A 22,929-nucleotide genomic window follows, 5' to 3' on the forward strand; every position below is an offset into this window, starting at 1 on the left:
AGCATAGCATAAAATTTCTCTCATGGGTAAAACTCAGCCATTTTCCTACATTATAAATGAAAACAAGTGTCCATGCAAAATTTTAATTTAGATCTGGATTGATAGTTGAGATTTCTCTTTACCTATACCCCACCCATACAAAGAAAACTTATCTGCTATACTTGAGGAAACCAAATGGGATTGGGTCATAATTAGGCAATTTGGTTGCAAAATAACCAAGAGCTGGGGTTAATATTACTCACCACAATTCTTCTAGTAGGAGCCAATATTCAAAATCCATGGAAGGTAACCTGATGATGAACTGTGGCCAGAATTTGCTCACAAAACGTACTTTTAAATAAATTACCTTTAATTAAATTCTTGACAGAAATATGTGGACATTCATAGATGGTATATTATACATTAGATAGGCTTTTGAGTGCCTGTTTGAAAGACTGGCTTCTTTAAAGAAATAAATGAACTTGGCTTTTTTTTTTTTTAATTAGTGTACGTGTGTGTGTGTGTGTGTGTGTGTGTGTGTGTGTGTGTGTGATTTTCAGTTTGGTTTTTTGTAGCACCTACTTCCTTCAGATTTCTCTTTAGCACCCGGTCTCCTGACATCATCTCTCTCTCTGGCAGTTCACTTTATTTACAGCTGAGCCCTCATGGACGTAGACAGTGCGCTAGCCACTGTACTTGTACTCGCCATGCACTTCCTCTTCTTCTGCCTTCGCATGTGCTGTTCCTTCTGCCTAGAATGACCTTCCATCTTTCTCACCCTAAAACACACTCAGTTATGCTTTATGACTTAGGCCCAGTGGTCTCTTGTGAATACATTCTTTGGCCACTCTCATTCTTTTGGGGCAAAGTAAGACTGTACTATGGATTGGAATCGAATGGTATACACAGCTGTTCTAGGCTTTCTCCTTTCATTGTGTCTCTGTGGGCTTCACAGTGCGAGTATCTGAACTTCTGGGAATGGCTCAGCACTTTAGTTTTTCTCGTATCTCAGAAAAAACAGCTGGTGCACATTCTGGAATGTTATAGGTCTTTAAAACATGTTAAGGCAATTAAAATATACATCCAGTCAAACAACATATTGAAAAGAAATAGCCTCAGGTGGTAACAATGGCTACATTAGGATTGTGAGGTAATAAGTTATTATTTTTTGTATGTTCTGTTCTTTCCAGATTTTAGGTAAAACTATATTGCTTCCTTAATTTCATTAAGTGAAGAAAAAAATACTGTGACATGTTATAAAAGAGATTCTTGAGCTTTCGCATCAAAATTGTTTCTCCTGTCATAATTGTCCTTTCGAGCAGCAGCGTTCTTATTCTGATTATATTGTCATAATTCTACCCATTTTCTTTTTATTTTAGAGAGAGAGGGGGGAAGGGAGAGGAGAGCGAAACATCGATTTGTTGTTCCACTTATTTATGCATCATTGGTTGCCTCTTGTATGTGCCCTTACAGGGGATCGAACCCGTAATCTTGGCATATGGAGATGATGCTTTAACCAACTGAGCTACCCAGCCAGGTCTAATTCTATCCATTTTTGAAACCACTATGATTCCACTGAGAGCCTCCGACCTGTCCTCAGTGGTGGACAATGTTTTCAGTTGAAAAAGTACTTAATTTTTTGAAAGAGTCAAGTGACATTCGTAGCCGAATCTAAGGAACAAGGCCGATACTCAAGCTGACTAAATGTGGATTCTAGAAGAAAGCGTGATGGTTAAGTGCTGAGACATTTCCCGTGTGCCGTATAAGTACCTATTTAAGTTCTGAAACATGTAACCCCACGGAATAAAATTGGAAATTCAATCGCTTTAAAAACAATTACATAAATTTTGAAACATAACTTTCTTTCTAAAAAAGATTTGAGCAAAGCCATCCTTGCAATAAAGCATATACATCCGTCAGGTGACTGACTACCTTGAAAAGGACCTCACTCACCTATGCGTCTAAGTTCTTGTTAAAGCAATAGTGTCCTCACTCTAAATCTCACACTCACAGCGCCTGGAGCATGAGTTCTAGGGCTCGCTTAGCCCCGAATGTAGCTCTCTCACTTATGAGCTGTGTGACCTCGGCAAGTTCTAAACCTCCCTATGCCTCAGTTTCCTATCTATAAAACGGGAAAAGAGGATTTGAATACTTCATAGGGTTGTTTTGAGGTTTAAGTCAGTGTCTTAAAAAGTGCCTTGAATGTAACATAATTTTGCCAATTCTCAGATGCACAAGTTTCACATGGTAACACTTGTGAAATGAGGATGTGTCTTATAATTAATGTAATTTTTAAAAAAGCATTTTGTCACCATTTAATCACCAATAACTATTTTTGCCTTAAGTAATGGTGCACCTTAAAGTGGGTTATGTTTTAGAGTCCAATAACTTATAGCAGCAAGAGTTCAATATATACTGGCTGTCATCAACAGTGGCATCGGTGTCATCGTCATTATCATGGTTCTAACCGAGACATGGCATTTGATTGGTTGGCAGTGCTAGCCTAGAGTACATAGCAAACCTCAATTTCATCTATTTGTTTTTATTGATGTGTTCTTAGAAAAGACCTAGGGAGCTGATTTTTTTTAGCTGATTTTTATATTTATTGTATTAAACTAATGGAAAGTATTTAGGGGTTAATTCGTATAATCTCTGCATTATTCTCTGCACTGTACTTGGGGAGCTACTAACATGTTCTTCAATGCAGATCAGTCTCTTGAAATAAATAGAGAAGACAAATTCTTTATTTTCTCTATTGATGTATTTTCCTAAATCCTTTCAAAGAAGTGCTCTTTTCTTAGTAAGCAGAACTAAGCCATCATTGTACCACTTAAGATTTACTGGTTTGAATCTTCTCTGAGGGAGAAAAGAAGCAGTTTATTGATCTGTAACAGAGAATGGATCCTGGCCAAACCTTTTCTGGCTTATCCAATACACCGACCTAAGAATCTGCATGTCATTAAGAAGACGGAGTCCTCCCAATCTGAGGCCACCTGTCAGGCATGAGCAATACCCGAGTAAAATCGATACACAATATAAAACTTGTTTTTGCACAAACACTGCCAGGATCCACGCCCAGTGACAGGCATGTCTTGTTATTTTACCACTGATAGGCTTGTAGTTCCTAATTTTAAGCTCCCCCTCATTTTGACTTTATTGTTCAGTTTGCGAGAGGGGGTGGGGGCCATTTAAATCTGAGATAAAGATCTTCTGCCGGATGAAAGGGGTCCAACAACGTGAGCGAACCTTGGACCACAGTTTATGAAGCTTGATTAGGAAGATCCTGGGCACATCTCCATCCACATACCTTGACACATACTTCATGCATCCATAACCCATGCAGCTTGTTCCTTCTTGCCTTCTGCTTGCCCTCAAGAGTTTAAATGGTGGTATTTACAAGCCACCATGAAGCAAGAGGACAAACACACCAGGCTCAAAAGGGGCCAGGAAAGAGGGATTTCACTTGGGTTTTTGTTGTTGGCTTTTAAAAGTAGAATTCGTTGAATAATTCCAGAAGCTGGGTTTCTTTTCTTGGCCCCCATCTCCCCACTCCCCTTCCTTCAGTCCGCCCAGTCCCATTTGTTTCTTTTCTTTCTTTCCTATTTTTTTTTTTTTTTACAAAGGCACATTCCCCCCCCCCCCCCCATTTGTTCTCAAAGATGATGCTCACTCTACCCCTAAAGCCTGCTTTGATTCAGCTGGCTCTGCTTGCGCACAGAGGTTATTGCTCTCCACGTTCGATGCCCGGGACCTGACCCAGTGCCCCTTTCCAGCAGAAAGTCGGGCGATTGCCACACAGTCAGAGAGATTGCAGCTCCCCTCCCCTCCTAGTGTGCTGCCAGGAGCCGGCGAGGGGACGTGGAGGCCTCCCGTGGAAGGTCCAGCTTTGGGTCTTGGCCGGAGCTGAGCCGCAGTCATTGTGGCTGGAAAAGCCGCGCAGGGGGCACTCCTGTCAGCAGCAGCCATTCGTTAGCGCTTGCAGAGTCGCTTTCGCAGTAGTTAGCTCTGAACTGTACAGATCCATCAGACAATGAGGGAAATTTCACAAGCCAAGTGATCAGCCATTCCCTCTTCCTTACTTTTTATTTACTTACATTTCTGACCTCTTAGAACCTCCAGGACTGGGGTCTGATAGCTGCTTTCTGCATAGCATTTTTAAAGCAAATAAAAACAAAGTTGACAGGAAGTATCTAATGCTTTTTAATCATAATTATTATTATTACAAAAGTAGTAAAGGAGGTAAAATTGTAATTGCAATGCATCCTGGGGCAATGAACATTTTGGTGTATTTACTTCTGATTGTTTTAAATACATGTCTGAATGTGTACATATCGTACTGGTACACGTTTTTAATGAAATTATGTTTGTGATAGGATAGTTTTAAAATCAATGTCCTTTGAGTGTTTTTCGATATTATTAAAAACTTGTAAATGATTTCAGTGGCTGCATTAGATTCCAGTATATATGGACAGGTTGTTATTTTAACATTCTGTTGTTGGGAGTCACATGGTAGATTTTTAAATTGACCCTTCAGTTCTGAGCTTGGAATTTGTTAAGCTCAATTTCTTCTGATTTCATGGGCCTAGAGTTAGGACAATGGACTATTTCTGTCTGTGTCATGGTTTGCTTTGCAAAGGTTGGAGTAATGTTTTTTTCTATTCTTTTTCTTGCTCCCCCCCCCCCCCATTTGTTCTAAATTCAATGATTGTAACATAAGTAACGTTACGGTAATCTCAGTTAACTTTTAATAGAGAATCAATGTAAAATAAATACCAGTATGTTGCTCAACACGAACCCTAATATTTCAAAACTGCCATTTGGAAAATAAAAAACTGCCATTTGACATTTATCCAACAGGAAAATGGGAAATATTGAAGATTTTTTTTGTTTGTTTTTAAGAGGGGTATTAACTAGATTACATTTGTGTTTAGGTGAAAGACTTGAGATATCTCAAAAAATTGGCATGAAGTTCATCTTTTTTTAAAAAAATGTGACCATGCGGTATAACAACTGCTTTCAAGTTGAACTTGAGTAACTGAAACTACTGAACCAACATTTCAAAAGGAGGATAAGCTTAAAAACCAAAAGTCTGTGAAGTGCTACAGAATGATACACATTAGGAGGTCATTTGTATTTGAAGACCACCTTCCTAAAAAGTCGCGTTCCTGGATAACCAGTTTTGTTTCCCATCAGAGTATTCACTGGAGACCTGCTTTCAGAGCCTGTACTTGGGGAGCGGGGGGCACCTGTGGACGTGTTACTACTCCCTTAGCACCGAATGGCGGGTCCAGGGTGGCCACCCCCTTGAGCCACGGGCTCTCTGCCCCCTTTCAGATTTGCTTTCTCCACTAGCAATCATCCTTGTAAACAGAAGACTAAGATTTAGTGTTGTACATACTTTTAAATGATCCGTTTTGATGGGGCTCTCTTTATTGTTTCAGGTTGAATGCATTTGGGAACTTGATGCATAAATTTGCATGACTCCTCACTCCTTTCTAGATCTGTCGTTGGATTCAAGCCAGCATGGCTCACACCACAAAGGTTAACGGCTGTGCCTCAGGTAACTGTGTTCTGGAGTGTGTGTGAGAGAGTGTGTGTGTGTGTGTGTGTGTGTGTGTGTGTCTATGCTCAAACCAATTCCTAATTTCTCTTTCACTAAATGGATAGATAACAGCAAGTTGCCTAGATAACTAGAATTTCAAAGCGATGTTCTATCCAATAAAATTGGGGAGGGGGGAGAATTGTTTCGATTTTTAATCTCTTAGAGAACTTGCTTTTATCTTTAGAGTCTTTATGTACAGAAATCAGTGAGGTAAATTATTACCTCAGTCAATTCTATTGAAGTGTTGAAAGATAAATGTAAAATCCTGAATGCTGATGCAAGTGTAATGTATACTCCCCTGGTACTTCTTTATGAGGGATTGAAGGATGGGAGAGGACATGAGTTTGGATGCTTAAAACCAATCCCTAGTATCTACTCCCGAGCAGTTGTGTTTGATGTTGCTGCACAAAGGGAAAGGGAGGGGGCAAGAGAAGGGTATGTTCTCTGAAGTGACTTTCCCAGGGGACTGTGCAGCAAGCCACATTCTGAATCATAAAGACTCGCATTCTACTTCTCACCGTGATTACAGTGGAGACCTATATAGTTTGCATATCTATTCCAACATTGCTTATCTAAAATTTGGGAGAAATTCATAGAGCAAATGCAGTATGTAAACTGTAAAACAAAGAGGGGTCCTTTTAAAGGTAACAGCAGAAAGGAGAGACCTGAAGTGGGCACATCCAGCCCATGTATGTGACATTTTCCCCCCCCCAAAGCAATCATTATTTTATTATAGTTGGCAGACAATATTATATTAGTTTCAGGTGTCAACTTAGTGATTCAACATTTATACATCTTATGATGTGCTCGCCATACGGTCTAGTAACCATCTGTCACTGTGCAAATTTATCACAGTGTTATTGACTATTTCCATGTCACCTTTTTCACCCATCTCTCCACCCCACACTGCTCCCGCCCCTCTGGCAACCATCAGTTTGTTCCTTGTTTGTATAAGTCTGTTTCTTATCTTGATTTATTTTTTAATTCCACTTATAACTGAAATCATGCTGTATTTTTCTTTCTTTGCCTGACTTCTTTCACTTAGCATAATACCCTCTAGGTCCATTTATGTGGTTGCAAGTAGGGGGGTTTCATTCCTTTTTATTGATGCATAACATTTCATTGTATATATATGTACCATATCTTCATTACCCATTCATCTATTGACAGACACCTCAGTTGCTTCATATCTTGGCTATTGTGAATAATGTTGCAGTGAACATAGGGGAGCATATATCTTTTCAAATTAGTGTTTTCCTTTTTTTTTTTTTTTTTTGTAAATACCCAAAAGTGGAATTGCTGGGTCCTATGTTTAGTTCTATTTTAGTTTTTGAGAATCTCGATAATGTTTTCCACAGTGGCTGCTCCAATTTCCGGTCCCTCCAACAGTGCACCTCTCGCCAACACTTGTTACTTAATGACTTTTTGTTCTGAGGTGGAATCTCATTGTGATTTTCATTTTCATTTCCCTGACGATTAGTGATATTGAGATCTTTCATATGTCTGTTGGCCATCTGTACATCCTCTTTGGAGAAATGTCTCTTCAGGTTCTCGACCCACTTTTTGATAGGATTGGTTATTTTTTCATTATTGAGTTGTGTGAGTTCCTTACATGTTTTTGGATATCAACCTCTTATCGGCTGTATCATCTGCGAATATATCCTCCCATTCGGTAGGTTGTCTTCTTGTTTTGTTGATTTCCTTTGCTGTGCAGAAGCTTCTTAGTTAGATGAAGTCCCGTTTGTTTATTTTTGCTTTTGTTTACCTTGCTCATGGGACATACCCAAAAATATGTTTCTAAGACTGATATCAAATAGTTTACTGCCTATGTTTTCTTCTGAGAGTTTTGTGGTTTTAGGTCTCACAATTAAGTCCTTAGTCCATTTTGAGTTTTATTTTTGTATGAGGTATGCATATGTGACTTTTTATTCCAGCAATCCCAGCTGGAAGTATCCGCTCTGGCAAGAATGATGTAGTTTGCTGAAAACCAAACCCAAATAAACTCAGTTGTTTCTTTTGCCCATTCTTTTGCTTGTCCTTTCTACTACCCAACTTGTTGGGACTTCTCTAAATTTTGCTTAGGACTGCTGTCAACAATAAAATATGAAGGACAATATCTAACATGTAATGAACACTACAATGACCAAGATGCTTTGCCTGCATTATCATACTTAACCCTCGCAGGGACGCTGTTCTCATCATCGCCAGCAACTGTCATCCCTACGTGGTACACAGCGAAGCTCAGTAAATTACCTAAGTGAAGTGAAAAAAGTCGGGATTATTACTGGTTTCTCTAGTGAAATATTTGATAAGGAAGGAGACTGAAGCATTGTGAAATTTCCTGAGAGTCGTGGGCAGGTTTCAATCTAGCGATGCTGTTATCTTCCTTCCTTCCCTTCCCTGCCCTCACTTCCATTCCCACGCTCAGAGGAAGGTGGGAATTGGAGTTGTTGTTGGGGTGGGGGGTGAGGGGGCTCCAACCCCACCCTCTGGAGTCTCTGACAATATCTATCTTCAAGGGTTTTAGACATTTACTCCTTTTGTCCCTAATTCCTTGTCCAACTTGACTTGTCCTGAAGTTTCTCTTTTCTCTTGTTCCCCAAATCTGATGATCCAGCTATAACCGTTCCTCTTCCCCTGTATCCTGCCTTATGGGCCTGGGCACTGAGTTTGAATGCAAAGGAAAGCTCTCTAATTGCGGCTTCTGGGTTTCAGGGTATGGCTTGTTCATGTACACAGGTATCTGGACCAGGCAAGGGAAGGTTTTTGTTTATTCTCGTCACCATGACCTCAGCAAGCCTGAAAGCAAATCTGATTAGAGGCTCAGTCATACACAATTACTTTAATCACACATACAGCTCTCTAAACATGGATACATTGTATCTGCATATACATGGCAGCACATATACATATATATGATGCTCAGTGTAGAACATTTTAAAATATAGATGTGTAGCATTGTCTAAAAAAATAAAGCAGGAATTACTAGTAATACCACCTCCCAGAAATAAATGTTCTGTTCAATTTTCATATAGTCTTTATATTTTATATGCAGGGTGTCCCAAAAAAATGTATATACACTTTAACAGCTGATAGCTCAATTTTGAAAATGAAATATATTTTAATAAACACTGCCTTTATAATTATTCTAAGTTTGTGTATACATTTTTTGGGAACACCCTATATTTCACATAGCTAAGATTGTGCTCATAAAAATAATTTTACCTTTTCTTTTCTCATTTTGTATTATAAAACAAACACCCACTGTTGTTGGTTTTTTTGTTTGTTTGTTTTTTAGGCAAATTCAAACAATGCAAAAGTATATGCTTGTTATGAATATACTATTTTTGAAATGAAATTTACAGGCCTTAGATTAAGATGGGATGAAGAGGGTTTTATGGCAGCTAATGAAGGCTGGTTACTAATTTTTCCCCTGAGAAAAAGATAAATTATTTGGGTAGTTTAGTAGGAGTTTTAAATGTGGAGTAATTGATATTACTTTTATTTTCCAAAGATACGATATAATATTAAATTGCGCTTTTAAAATTATACTTCCCCTAGATGTGTTATGCCCAAAAGGGGTCCTCCCACCTATCCCCCTGAAAAAATCACTGCTCTGGGCTCCATAGAACTTGAGAAGAAATCCCATGAGAAGTTTCCTGGCAAAGGAAACACTGTTCATGGTTTTAAGAATAAAACAAAAAAGTGGAGCAGCTGAAAAAAACACCACCTGGCCACACCGCGCCCTTGGCTGCGAAGCCATCTGACGACTGATCATCCCACGTTCAGGTCCCCGCTTAGAGTTGCAATTGGGTGAGGGACGAGTCACCAGTCCTTTTATACTCTGACTTCCCCAGTGCGTCCTTCAGTGAGATTGGATAAAAGGTGCTGATTTGAAAGTAAGAGCAGTTAGTTAATACTGTAACTTGTAAAATTTATTAGGATCCATTTCAGGCTTACAAAATGGGGTTACATAGCAAGCACCCATGCCCACATCACCTCGCTTGATAAATATGGATAGTATCACTCAGCACCTACCATGTGCCAGGCATTGTTCTGTGCCCTGGGGACACAGCAATGAACAAAACAGGCAGAAATCCCTACCCTCAAGAATCTGATCTTGGAGAGGAAGTTAAGGTTGTCTCTGGACAGAGTCTGTAAAAGTATTTTGTTTACCTGAAATTCAAATTTAACTGCGTGTTCTCTGTTTATTTGCTAAGCCTGGCAACCTGACCGGTTTCATCTTTTTTCTTCCTGCCCACCCTGTCATTGTCAGTCGTTTGTCGGTGTTACCTCCTTTTCACCAGATCCTTCATCGGACTTCTGATGACTGACGCAGTTTTGTTTTTATTAATTTAAAACATTTTATTATGGTGTCACTAAGAGTACCCTAAAGTCATTTTTAAAAGTATATATTTTTATTGATTTCAGAGAGGAAGGGAAAGGGAGAGGGAGATAGAAACATCAATGATGAGAGAGAATCATTGATCAGCTGCCTCCTGCACGCCCCCTACCAGGGATGGAACCCGCATCCCGGGCATGTGCCCTTGACTGGAATCGAACCCAGGACCCTTCAATCGGCAGGCCTACGCTCTATCCACTGAGCCAAACCAGCCAGGGCCCTGTGTCATTTTTTAATGTGATGAGAATGAGCATCATAATTGATTATGACTGTTCTCTTATAGCTAATTAGGAAGTACCTGGGGGGGGTCATTGATTAGGCAAACTGCTGTATTTCTGCAGATTTTTCAGATGGGACAGTCCACTTTTCCCCAAGTTTCTGAATCATGTTGTAAACTGGAAGCACCGATTGATACCTCTCTAAACACTAATTAATGTTGTGAAACGTTAATTAGAGTTTAGAATCTCTTCAGAAGCCAAATAATAAGTAGCTTATTTGTCAGATGAAGATAATAATACCTGTCCTGCCTTCTTCACAGGATTGTTGTGAGAAAAAAAATAAAACCATAGCCATAAAAACACTTTTTAAGATGTAAGGTGCAGGTCCGATGTCAGAGGGCATCACTGCCCTCCTGCTGCCTCTGCCGTGCGCTCCTGATCTAATACACACCTGGACGGGTGCCGCCGTGCCAGGGCCTGGCGGATGCTGAGGCACCGGGGCAGGAACTGTGCTGCTGTCCTGAGTCCAGCAGTTAAAGGAAACAAGTAGAGGAGCACTACGGAGTGATTTTTTTTATGCCTGCCGTCACCATCTTTTATTTTTGCGAATACTTGCCTTTACTAGTTTATTTGCAGTTTTTTTGCCCTCTTTTGCTGTTTCTCTTTCACAGCCTAAATATATACATTTCCCTTCCAGACAGATGCATTATGTACTTATTAAAGTCTTTATTGAATTGCATGAAAATGTGTTTTGTCATTTTAAATTCATGGAATACATTTCATACGTGAGCCCGTCAGTGATTCGGCTCCAGGCTTTGTCTCCACGCTGATCTTCAAGGAGGTACAAAGGCCACTGATGCCCCCGGTCACTCAGAGCCAGAGACTCCTGGCAGTGCAGGTGGAACGCCCGCAGCCCACTCTCGGCTGTGTAAATATTTTTCCTGGGCAGGAGCGTTTCTCAAACAGAACCCTGAGCCCACTGCGGTGACCCCGACAGCAGGAACTGCCTGCTGTTTGTCAAGTGCAAGACCAGTTTGCACTGACTGGTCTGGCTGGAACCACCCCGGTGTTTTCCGAGGCCATCTGTGGGGAGAGTCTCCGGGCACAGCAGAGGCGGTGTGTTCTCCGTGGCGAGTCCCAGGCGTGTCATCCGCGTCGGTGCCGGTTCAGAGGCAGAGGGTGAGCCGATTAGAAACGGGGGCTGCTTTGGTTTGTGGGTGGCTGGCATGACCTTCCGGGGTCTCCTGGTCCCATTTGCAGAAGGATCCAATGTGTGTGCCTACTTGTGCTTTGCATTCTCCCCTTAGTGGTGTGTTCAGTGGTGTATCTATCAGGAGCGCTGAGAGGGTGGAACAAAAACCTGTAAGAGCTGGAGGAAGGGGGGTCTTTTAGATGCTACCTGTCCAGTCTCCCTGCCCGACTTTTAGGTGACTAAAACACGACTTGTCACCTAAAAGTTAATGGCTAAGCCAGAAGTTCAATATGGAGAGTCTCTTTTCTTTGCGTACGGCATTCTGTTGACATTAAAATCAGAAGGGTGGTGTCTGTGACGTTCTGATTAAACGGATCCAGGGGGAAGTATGTAATTTCAGAAAATGTATAAAACCCGGAAGTAGCATGGTTAAGAATGAAAAGTCCTTCATGATAGGGGTTATGTTGCTAAGTTATTTTCTCTTCGTGTGAATTATTTTATAGAGGCACATTAAAATATATCTAATACCTTATATGCATTTAGTAATAGAATTTAGTTAGATTGTGCATTTCAGCTTTAAAAGAAGCTGTTAGTTGTTAGTTTACTGAAGGCTCATGTCACACTGACGTTTATAAATGGAATAATTCATTTTCTCGCAGTGATGGTGGATGAGAAGACAGTTACATTTTTTAAGTAAAAAGCCGTTGTCCTTGAATTTCCTAGCGGTGGAAATGCCGAGACTACCTACAAACAGGAGACCTGGGTTTCGGGGTCCTGCCTATCTGGTCAAATAAAACCCCAGGATTCATGCAGCCCCTTCAGGGGTTCTCAAAGGTCCGTGCCTGCTCGGGGCTTGCCTGTTTACAGGGCTTGAGTTTTAATCCAAGCCATAGCCAGCTTCACCTAATACGCTTTCTTGCTCCAAACCTTGAGCGCGTCTTAATGGGTTAAGCGTCTGATTTCAAACAGGTGATTGCCTCTCCAGCTAGGCGGAGGAAGGTACTTCCAGCAAGTGTAGGAAGTATAGGAAGGGCAGGATCCGGGTGCTGGGCAAAGATACCCTTTGGTTGGAGACTTCTTCCTAGATGCTTTGTGGGTGCCAGCAAGAAAGAAAAAACACCAAATAAAAACCCCATAAGGAGATTCTCTGTGTTGAGAACTTGAGCTGTTGCTGTCGCTCTAAGCTTGCATCTTGGGGCAAAGGATTAAAACAGCCCTTCCTCCAAGGACGCGCATGTCCTGTGCCTGCTCCCCCACCGACTTCCCATCGTGAGCATTGGCATGGACTTCTGATCAGGCACTTCCCCTCTTTCTTGAGGGACTTGGGTGAGCCAGCTCAGCCCATCGGAGTGGAACTCACCAGCTTCCTTTTCCAGGGTTTGCGTCCTTCCTGTGTGCTGGATAATTCCAGTTCATCTCCTCTGTGTCCTCTCTGAGCAAGGTTTGTATGGGCTTGGGGAATGAGTGACTGAAGCTCTCGGTTTCTGCTCCGGGGTCCTTTTCTATAAATAAAGGAAAAGCTGTTTGTTTTGATCTGGCACGAAAAAATATTAGCATGGTTCTCAAATTCAGAGGAATAGTGAATTCTTGCTCTTTTCTGGCAACAGATTTTAATTAAAATTGCATTGAGGAGACTGCTCTAATAAAAACCTCAAGGAAGACCCAGTCAGGAAATCAGATTTGTTAAGAGTCATTCCAACACGTCTCGAAATTCTAATTAAAAATAAATTGGTGTTTCCCTTTTCCTCTCCTGGCTTCTCTGCGGGATGTTTTCGGAGTGAGCTGTAGCTGGTTATTCATGTCCATATGCTTTAGGACTGTGCTCGTGTTTTGGAGGCAAAGCCTGGTCCTGCTTTTGGGTTGCAGTTCATTATGAAGCCTGAAAATGAGAAGTTTTTAAGCTGTGCAGCCCATTTGTGCATATAACCTTAGTGATCTCACAACTTAAAAATAAGCATGCTGCTATTTTGAGGATTTGGGAAAAAAAATTGTGACTAGATTTCTAATCCTAGCAGTTCTTGGAGCAAGCCATGGCTGAAAATTCAGGTTAAATAAAATAATATAATATTCAGAAGGCCTTTCTAACCAACGGGTAAAAAAGCAGAACTATCGACATGTGGGAGAGCTGGGCCGAGGGACACGTTGTTGGATTCATGGGATTTGTTCTTATCCTGAAAGTTAAACCTCTGTCCTGCTCTTGCTCCGTCCTGTTTGTGACAAGCCCGATTTGAGTGGTCCGTGACATTTCTCCCAGCTGGATCAAAGGTGGTGGCCGTGGTTGCAATTTGACATGTGAATCTTTACTTAAAGGAGCTGGTACTAGAGTAATAGTTTATGGAAGCCATTAGCTATTAATAGTCACAAGTACTGAGATTATTTTAGGTTCTTTTTCACAATTTTACTTAATTGGAAAAGTTTTCTCTCGAAGGGGTCTTTTATATTTTGGACTAGATTTCTGTTAGGTAGCATCAAGAGATAGTCATGTGACTCTCTAAATTTAGTCTCACAGTGTTTCGAAAGTTTAGTTGATAAATCCCATCAGCTTTGCAGATAAGTTTGTGAAAACATTGATTCAGCTTGTCCTGCCCGATTTTCCCATCCCTGCCCATGTCCTGGTGCCCTTTCCTCTGGCATCCACCGCCCATCAGGCCAAGGCATTAGGAGTGTTTCTGTCCGGAAGGCACATTTAAGAGTCTCCTGGAAGAAGGAAGGGGAGAATATTCCCAGACTAGAAATATAAAAAGGGGGAGACAGATGTGACAGTTCTAATCATTCATAATCCAGCTGCTTAATACCTTTAAAACCTTAGTCCGTGTGCATCAACTCTGACGTTTTTATAACTGACTCACAAAATAGTTCACTCTCTCTCTGCTCTCAATATCCCCCTCATCTAATTCCACACACCCGCCAAGGTACGGCACATTTATTGCCTTTTCCCCAGCATTTCAGATCCAGGGGCTGGGATGCTTTATTCAGATCGGGAGCGCACCAGGGACATGTTTTTGAGGCAGCCCGTTTGGTGTGGTCCCCTCCAGCTGTGAGGACAAAGATGGGTTTGTCGTCTCTGGCCTGGCAGAGGAGGCAGAAGACCTGCTGGCTCCATGCAGCTTGTACCCTCACCGGGACTCCGCCCCTTCCAGGGGTGAATCAGCCCGATGAGACACTGATTTTTATAGCACGCGGGGTGGAGACCTGGAAGTCTGTAGGCGGGGAGGGGAGGAGGGAATGGTTTGCATGTCAGACCATTCCAGCAGTGCAGCAGCAGCCTACAGGAAAACATTGCAAAACACCGAAGTCCTGGGCCACCAGATTTTTCCATTAGCACCACAGCTTCCACGTCTGCCCCAGGGACAGCTGTTTGGCCGTGTGAGGGGAAGCGGTGTCAAGCCTGTCCCGTAAGGGATCCCAGCAGATCCTGAGCACTGCCTTCTGCACTCTCCTGCATATCACACACACACACACACACACACACACACACACACACTGTGTGATCTCTGAGGAAGGGTGCACAGACGTTCTTTGGGCACTAGAAAGCTGCTGGAACTTAACGCCACCTCTGGATACTGCTTTTAAGTGAAGAAACCCAAGACCAGAACATCTTCAGAAAGGTAGAGGGGACCCAGAGCCGGGGGCTTTTCCTCTGGGGTGTTATTCTTTGGTGTTCCATCTTCTGGACACTTGGATGATGAAAAAGTAAACTTTCCAAATAGTGGTGAAGCTAAACCGGGGTGTCATTTGGGGACTACCGGAAGAAATGCCTCGGAACTCAGTAGAAATACTTCAGTTCAGCCAGTTCATTCATTCAGTAGCTGGCTTCTAAGTGACTGCACGTTCATGCATGCGGCAGTAAAGGCAGCTGTTTCCCTCTGGTGGAACGCTCTCGTCCTCAGGGCCTGCGAAAGTGGTCTTTGCCTCGCTCTCACTGCTTTGTGATTTTGTTTGGTTAAGGATGGCTGGCAAGATTAAGGATCATTCAGCTTTCTATACTTTTGTTATTTTTTCTTTCTCTCCAACCATTTTATCCTTCCCTCAATTTAATCTCTGTTCCCTTCTCTTAACTCTGAGCTGTTGTTTTTGGCCTTATTTTGATAGAATCCGGGGTCTATTTCTGTTCCTCCAGTCCTCATGCGTGAGCCTTCAGAAATCATGGTGAGCCTTCCCAGCTTCCACGGCCCCAAGGAGCGAGACACCAGCTCTGTCCAAAGAGCTGTGAAAGAGGCGCGGTCCCCGGCACCCTCCCAGCTGCTGTTCCCCTGTCCCACTCTGTCCTGTTCCCCTCTCAGTGGCTTTGCCCAGAGCACTGTTCTCTTCCTCTGGACGTCTTTGCCTTATCTATTAATATAAGCCCTTCTTGTCCTTCACGACCTGCTTCTTCTCTTAACCTTGTCCAACAGGTGTTCTCGGACACTCCCAATGGAAAGTCACCCTTCCTCTTCGTTATTCCCAGGGAGCTTTGCATTCTATTAAGTAGTTGTCATCTCTTGCTTTTAGGTAAGAGTTTATGGATGTGTACCTCACTAATAGGTCGGCTCTGAGGTCTGAAGACGCAAGATTCCGTGTCTTCTTCATCTTGGTGTGCCCATCGTGGCTTGCTTAGTACTGAGCATAGAGTCAACATGCTCAGTGTTCAAGAGAGATTTGCAGCACACCGGCTTGGTGCTGGCATAATGCTGGGCATCTAATACAGAGCAAAACGCAGGACAGTGCCTACTTACGAATCTGTGGGATTGAGCCCTGCCAGTGGCCAGTCTTAGATTGTTACGCCCTTTGCAGTTTTCTCCCAGCCTGAAGGAACAGGTGGCTCTCACTTGTCACACACACGTGCTTGCTTTTCTTCTTCCTCTAAGTGGAAGTTTTGGTATCTGCCTTCTTTCCATCACGTACTCTAGGGAGGCCTACAATGATCGTGTCTGTTGAATGCTTGGGGTTTCAGGGAGAGGTGGCCTGATATAACGTGGTTGTCCAGGGAGGGTTATTGTCACAGGCCATTTGGAAAGTTCTCTCATGGCCTCTCTCCTTTCTCCTTTCTCTGCTTGTTAGCAACCCAGCCAGGGAGAGAGGAGGTGGAACTCCGGTCGGTTTCTTTTGTCCCAGGCCTAGTACCTAGTCTGGTTTGGTGGCTGGCTGAAACTGGATGAGAACCTGAGTTGGTGACCTCTCAGGTGGGAGTGTGGCCGGTTGGTCTACCTTCCTTCTCTCCCATGGTTTTCTTGCGAAGGTCTCTGCCGTTCTGTCACCCCTTTTAGATGAGAAAAACTGTCCTTATCATCACTGATTATTTACAGCCTTTATAGTCTTTGTGGTAATCTAATTTAAAGTTTTAATTCCCTTATTTGGTTTTGTGCTTCAGTTAATTTTGTCATTTGACTTTTTAAAAATATATATATATTTATTGATTTCAGAGAGGAAGGGAGAGAGAGAGAGAGATAGAAACATCAGTGATGAGAGAATCATTGATTGGCTGCCTCCTGCACGTCCCCTACTGAGGATCGAGCTTGCAACCCGGGCATGTGCCCTTGGCCATAATCGAACCTGGGACCCTTCAGTCCTCAGGCCGACGCTCTATCCACTGAGCCAAACCAGCTTGGGCCATTTGACTTTTTTAAAAGTTGATTTTAAATCTCAGATGAAAGCCTATTGCGTGACAGTCTCTTTTTCTTCTTTTTGCACTGCTTATTTTTTTTTATTAGTTAAAGGAAATAACTAAAGTAATCCTTTACAATAAAGCTAGAGTTTTGTGAAATCCTGGTTCCATTTGTGATTATATAAGACCAGGGTATTTGACTAGTTTCCCAAGCAATAAGAATACTGGCGTGACAGTCTCTTGTTTAAATTTGATGAAAGTAATAACCCTGGGGCAACCCAGACTGAAAAGGAAGCCTAATGTGTATGAATTCATTGTGACTCCAGTGTTCAGGCTCAAATATGTGTGGGGAAATGCACTTGGTTGAGTAGGGTATAATGAAGAAAGAGGACTTTTTCTGGCCTTTTAAGATAGGCCCATCTTCCGCAGCATCCTCTTCCTAATTTCACTCTCTTGAGTGGAATCTCACACCTCCACGGGGCACACACCCTCCTCCTGTTGATTGTGGCCTCTCCTGGGAAAATCTCCCCTGGCATTCAGTTGTAGGAGCAGATCCTTCTAATCCCTGTCCCACACAGGAGGAGTCCTCTTCCAACACCCAACACGGTACACACCTCACCTCACAGGGCAAGAGAGAGCTGGGAGCCCTTGCTGGACCTGTCCTTGTAATCCCTTCAAGTCCTGACAGTCCCTTAGGCTTTGGTGGATGTGGGTGGAGAAGCAGCTATGGTGACAAGGACAGGAACTACGCCCGCTTTTCTCCCTCACCGTGGTTTCCTTAGACACCCAGCTTTTGGTGTCACACCCATCACAGTCTGAGAAAAGACGGGTAAAGTAGCTCATAAGGTATTTGAATTCTTCAGGGGTTGGGAAGAAGTCTCAAATACAGCAGAAATAACTCAGGCCCTCTTTAAAAGTGGTAACAGCATCTTGCCTTCAATCTGTTTCTTTTTAAGATGATTTCTTACAGGTAGGCTTATAAATCAGGATTTTGCACATTAAGTTTACCTGTGAGAGAAATGGTACAAGGGATCCTGGACTGTTGCTTTGATTGTTGCCTTTGTCTCTCTTTCTTTATTTCTCTTTATTTTACTTTATTTTATTTTTATATCACCATTTATCCCCACCACCCCCCGTGCCCTCTTTCACCTTCACCCACCCACCCCCGTAATCACTCCACTGTTGTCTGTACCCATGAGATTTTTTTCTCTTTTAACATCCTAGTAGTAAAACAGCTAAATTTAAACAGAAGCAATTAAGTTAATATGCACCAGAATTAAAATGGTTTTTCTAATTTGTTATAGCTTGTTCCAACAAGGACTCTTGCAATATAAAATGTGAAAAAGTTGGCCCCTTAGCAAGTGGGAAAAGAAAAGGGATGGGAACAGGAATGAAATTGGATCCCGAGTAAATACGGGGAAGTCCTTGCTGGGTGGCACACGGAGGCCTGGGAGTATGTTTTGTTTGACCAACTCAAAGCTTTTTTAAAAATTGAATTAATTGTCCCAAATTTTTGTTTTTTTACTTTATTATATATTTTACTAGAGGCCCAGCACAGGAAATGGTGTGCAGGTAGAGTCCTTAGGCCTAGCCTGCAATCAGGGCCATCTTCTGCCCGCTCGCCAGTCCCCAGTCCTACCCCGCCTCTGCCACCCACCCAGTTCCCCTTTTGCTATCTGGCTATCGGAACCTGCAGGCCGGCGGGGAGGGATCAAGAGGTCTGCCGTTCTGCCCACTTGCCAGTCTCCAGTCCCACCCCACTGCCTCCACCCACCCTGGTTCCCCGTTCACCATCCAGCTATGATCAGAGCCTGCTGGCCCAGGGGAGGGATCAAGAGGTCGGCCGTTCCGCCTGCTCGCCAGTCCCCAATCCTGCCCTGCCACCACCCACCCCGGTTCCCTGTTCGCTATCCAGTGATCGGAGCCTGTGGGCCGGGGGTGGGGAGGGACACCAAGAGGTGGTCGATGCATCGCATAGCGATTGGTCGAGCGGTCATTCTGGTTGTTATACTGTTATGGTTGTTAGGCTTTTATTATATAGGATTGGTAAATATAGTTTTTTCCCCCATCAATTGTCAAAGTTTTTGAAATTAGGCAATTTCATAGAAAATTTCAGCTTCTCTTGAAAAGTCAAAAGATCTGGCACAGTGGTCGGCAAACCACGGCTTGTGAGCCAGTTTGCCACTCTGTTGACTAATGAGTTTGCCAACCACTGTCCTAGTTCATAGGTCGAAGTTCAACTACTGAGCCACAGTGTTCCTCTTTTAAATGTTTAGGTCAGTGGTTGGCAAACTCATTAGTCAACAGAGCGGCAAACCTCGGCTCTCGAGCCACATTGGCTCGATAGCCACGGTTTGCCGACCACTGATCTGGCACGTCACTGGGGTGTACTAGTATTTCTATTGGTCCACAGGCAACTGGAGAGGACAGGGACTCTCTGGTCTCCTCCAACTCCCTCCAGACCCCTTCCTTCCCGTTGATGGCCTGGACTCTAAAGGTATTTGAACTTGTGATCTGGACTCTGAAAATATTTGAATTGCCTGAAGGGCTGCCCCCAATTTGGCTCTCGGCTTCTTTTTAGCCTAAAGGAAGAGCACACTTTGAGTTTCAGATTTTGCTTGATTTCTAGCCCAGTGTCTCATCCCGGGCTGTGGCATAGACTCATCTGGGAGCTTCTAAACTTGCTGATGCCTCCGGCCCCACCCCAGGCGATTCTGATTCATTGGGGTGGGAGTGGGACGGTGACTCGGCGTTTTTAGAGACAGCCCAGGCCCTTTGATTGTGCAGCGGGGTTGAGAACCTGTGGCTCTGACATGCTTGCTCTGGGAGGTTCCAGCCCTGGCACCTTCACCTTGAATGGCAAAGGTGATGTTAGTCCCCTCACCCATTGTCCTGCCTCAGCGGTAAAGTGAGGGCCTGGGCTCAGAGTCCTTGACATTTGCATGCAGCTCTTTAAAAGGAAATACTCCAAGTTTGGCTCCTCATGAAGGAAGTAAGTTGACCGAATGCGTCCTGGGCACCTGCAGGGCCGGGGCACAGCTGTGGTTGAGATGAAAAGCACAAAGCTCCTGTAAGGTTGTAGGAATGTAAGGTGTGTGCACAGATTGGAGCAGGGGGGAAAAACAAGCTACTCTGAGAGCCTGGCTGGAAAAGGTGGCTGGGAAGATGAGACAACTGCAGGCAGAACTGATACTTTAGCCGATCTTTGCAAACTAGAAATATTTTGTCCGAGAAGGTTTGGTGTGGGGTGTGCATCAGAAGGGGAAGGAATGGTACAAGCAAAAGCATTGAAACAGCATCCACCAGAAATGCCGGCTCCCCTCCCCTTTCCCAGCTTGCTTTGCCCTCTAAAGGGCTACAGGAAAGAATGTGTTTGGTGTGTGGCTCTCCAGTGCAGTGTAGCATTAATACAGCAGTCCAGTAGGCGGGAGCAGTAGAGTAGCAACATGGATGACATGAGTTTCACCTGTGAACTGCCGACAGTCATAGGGTTGTTGTGAAGATTAAACGAGTTCATATAAATGTATGACACACTTGGGACAGTGCGGTCAAGAAGAATTGTGCGCAGGGCATGGTGGGGAAAGATGTTGTGAGACTGATAACCCGGGTGCATTTGTGCTGTGTCTCTGAGACTGGGAAGGTGGTAAGAAATCAAGGAGAGGAGGAGGACGGTAAATGCAGGGCATCCCAGGATATATGCATCTTAAAATGTCCAAAATAGAATTCGTTGTTACCAGTCATTACTTCATTTGATTTTGGCTTTATCTCTAAACCTGGGGTCAGGCCCTCTGGAAAAATATCTTGATGCAGTAATCCTGTTAAGTAAGCGTAGAAGAAGCATAGGCTCAGGCATGCTTGATTGAGAACTCTGCAGCCACCCTCCTGGGAAGACTGTCAATGCACTCACTCAGCCAGCCTGGGAAACACAGAAGTCTTTTGTCTACGGCCCACTGCCCTTCTCACTGGGAGTCACCATTTCTGCCTACTCTCCACCTATCCGAGGAAAAGTCTTGCGTACATCTTCATCCTCCCAGACTGCATCTGGCTGCTTCTTTTGTACATAAGTTGAGAGAGAGGAAAGGCGGACAGGTGTGCCTTTGCCACTACAATGGGAACCTTTGTGACTCTCCTATTTTTAATTCTTCTCCCATTACACCCTTTGTCATCCTCCCTACCAGAGGACTAGAGACTTATTTGCATACAATGTCTTTTTCTGCTAGACCTCTCCTTCATAGAAGCACACATGTGAGATCATTACCTTCAACTGCTTTGTAGAATAAGCTCTATTCTTCCCAGAACACAATATAAAAGAAAATAAAAATTTAGCAGGATATTTTTGCTTTGCAGGATGAAGAAATACTACATTCTGTTGCTTTCCTCCGTTTAATTCTTGAGAACAAGACTTTTGATGTTAGTATCTAGTTGGGACAATACTAATGTGACTAAATAATACCAGGCTTTTTTTCAAAAGCCCAGAGAAGAAAAATTACCTGTTCACAAAGCAAATGATAAAACAAACCTGGGGATAATTTTCAGGATGATGGATGTTTTCTACAACCGGATTGTGGTGTTAGATGCACAGTGGTATACATTTACTAAAACTCGCCCAACAGTACACTTAAAATGGGGTGAATTTTATGAAATGTAAAATAGCTCCATGAAGTTTTCTAAAGTCCCCCAAAATCATAAGGACAGACCTAACTCAAATCTCACCTCTGATGTTGGAGGTGTGGGTAACATAATTTGGAATTATTTGGACCCTGTATTTCAAAGTCTCTGGCCCTGGCGGCTTTGTTCTTTGCTTGTTATTTCTCTTTCAGTCAGTCTGTTTGTTTTGTGTAAAACAAACCTAAATGAGTCCCACATCATCTTTAAAAAGTTTAATCTTTGTAGCTTCACACAGAAAAATGTCTGTGCCAAAGAGAATCCCTTACAGGACCCAGCCCCCAGATGCGGGCTGGGAGAATGGAAGGGGGGAAGATGAATGGAGTGATGGGGGGCGGGTGCAGACACTAAACCTGAACCAGTCAAACGAGGCAAAGGCAGTGGGCTCTTGAAAACTTTGCCTTTCTCCTGTTTTGAACTTTACAAAGCAGGCCATTTAGAGTCATCCCTAATCTTTGGTAATCTCTGCCTTATTGTTTAGAACTGGCTTTGCTTGTTTGTCCTGTAGAGAAAATTCTGTCAATCTCTTCCTCTAGATTCACTTTTACCCAGTGTATTGAGGCATAGGTGACGAATGGTTTAAAAGAAACTTTTCTTTCTTATTTTTTAAAGGTGGTGTATTGAAATAAAATCATTAGAGGGACATATATCATTCTTTAACTTTTTGCATAGAAACCAAAGGTTGCTCAAATATATGATCACCCTAAAACAGAATGCATTTGGGGGGGGCGCGGGGGAGACATGAATTCTGTGTCTTAGAAAGTCACATGATGTAATTTGGGTAAAATGTTTAAGGGAACATGAAAAAAAAAAAGGTTTGGGTCTGTGGTTTACAAATGGGGGTGTTTTTAGCCTTCAAATTGCATGCTGCATTAAATAAAAATACACCAAGGAAAGGAACCACTTGCCTCCAGCCCAGCCTGGGTTCAGCCTTACACGGAATCATTTCCTCCCTAAGAGGGCTGCTGAGCCAGGGCTCCGATTATAGCAGGGAGCCTTCCTCAGTCCTGGAGGCTTTGGGGGGTGGGGTGGGGGTTTATGGAAGCATTTGCTGCCTTTCTAAGTCTTCCTAGCATGAGCAGGTCCACAGCTGCATTTCTAGGTTAGCATTTCATAAAGGATAGTTCGTTTGGAAGCTCAGAAGGGGCATGGGAGAGGTCTGTCTTCGCCTCTTGTGTTGTTAAGATCCTCCCTAACAGTTTCGTTCGTTGGTAGTTTTTTGCTGTCTCACTGACGCCCAGAGAGTCCTGGAATTAAACCCGTGGCCAGCAGGAGGCTGCTGGTTGG

The 22,929-nt window shown here is 43.2% G+C and overlaps 1 protein-coding gene across 6 annotated transcripts in view; it reads left to right on the forward strand.

Moving 5' to 3' along the window:
* The window catches only part of KANK1 (KN motif and ankyrin repeat domains 1), a 191,129-nt gene that overhangs the window by 121,599 nt on the left and 46,601 nt on the right, over window positions 1-22,929 (forward strand). For 5 of the 6 annotated variants that reach the window (XM_079790919.1, XM_079790917.1, XM_079790921.1 and 2 more), the window contains one exon: window positions 5,421-5,539. In XM_079790919.1, coding sequence (XP_079647045.1) covers window positions 5,503-5,539 — 37 coding nt within the window. In that variant the 5' untranslated portion in view covers window positions 5,421-5,502. Of the gene's footprint in view, window positions 1-5,420; window positions 5,540-12,810; window positions 12,835-22,929 lie in introns of those variants that run through there. The other variant, XM_079790922.1, reaches the window with a different exon arrangement.

This window comes from Cnephaeus nilssonii (genome assembly GCF_951640355.1).
Source record: "Cnephaeus nilssonii genome assembly, chromosome: 14".
Taxonomy (NCBI): Eukaryota; Metazoa; Chordata; class Mammalia; order Chiroptera; family Vespertilionidae; genus Cnephaeus; species Cnephaeus nilssonii.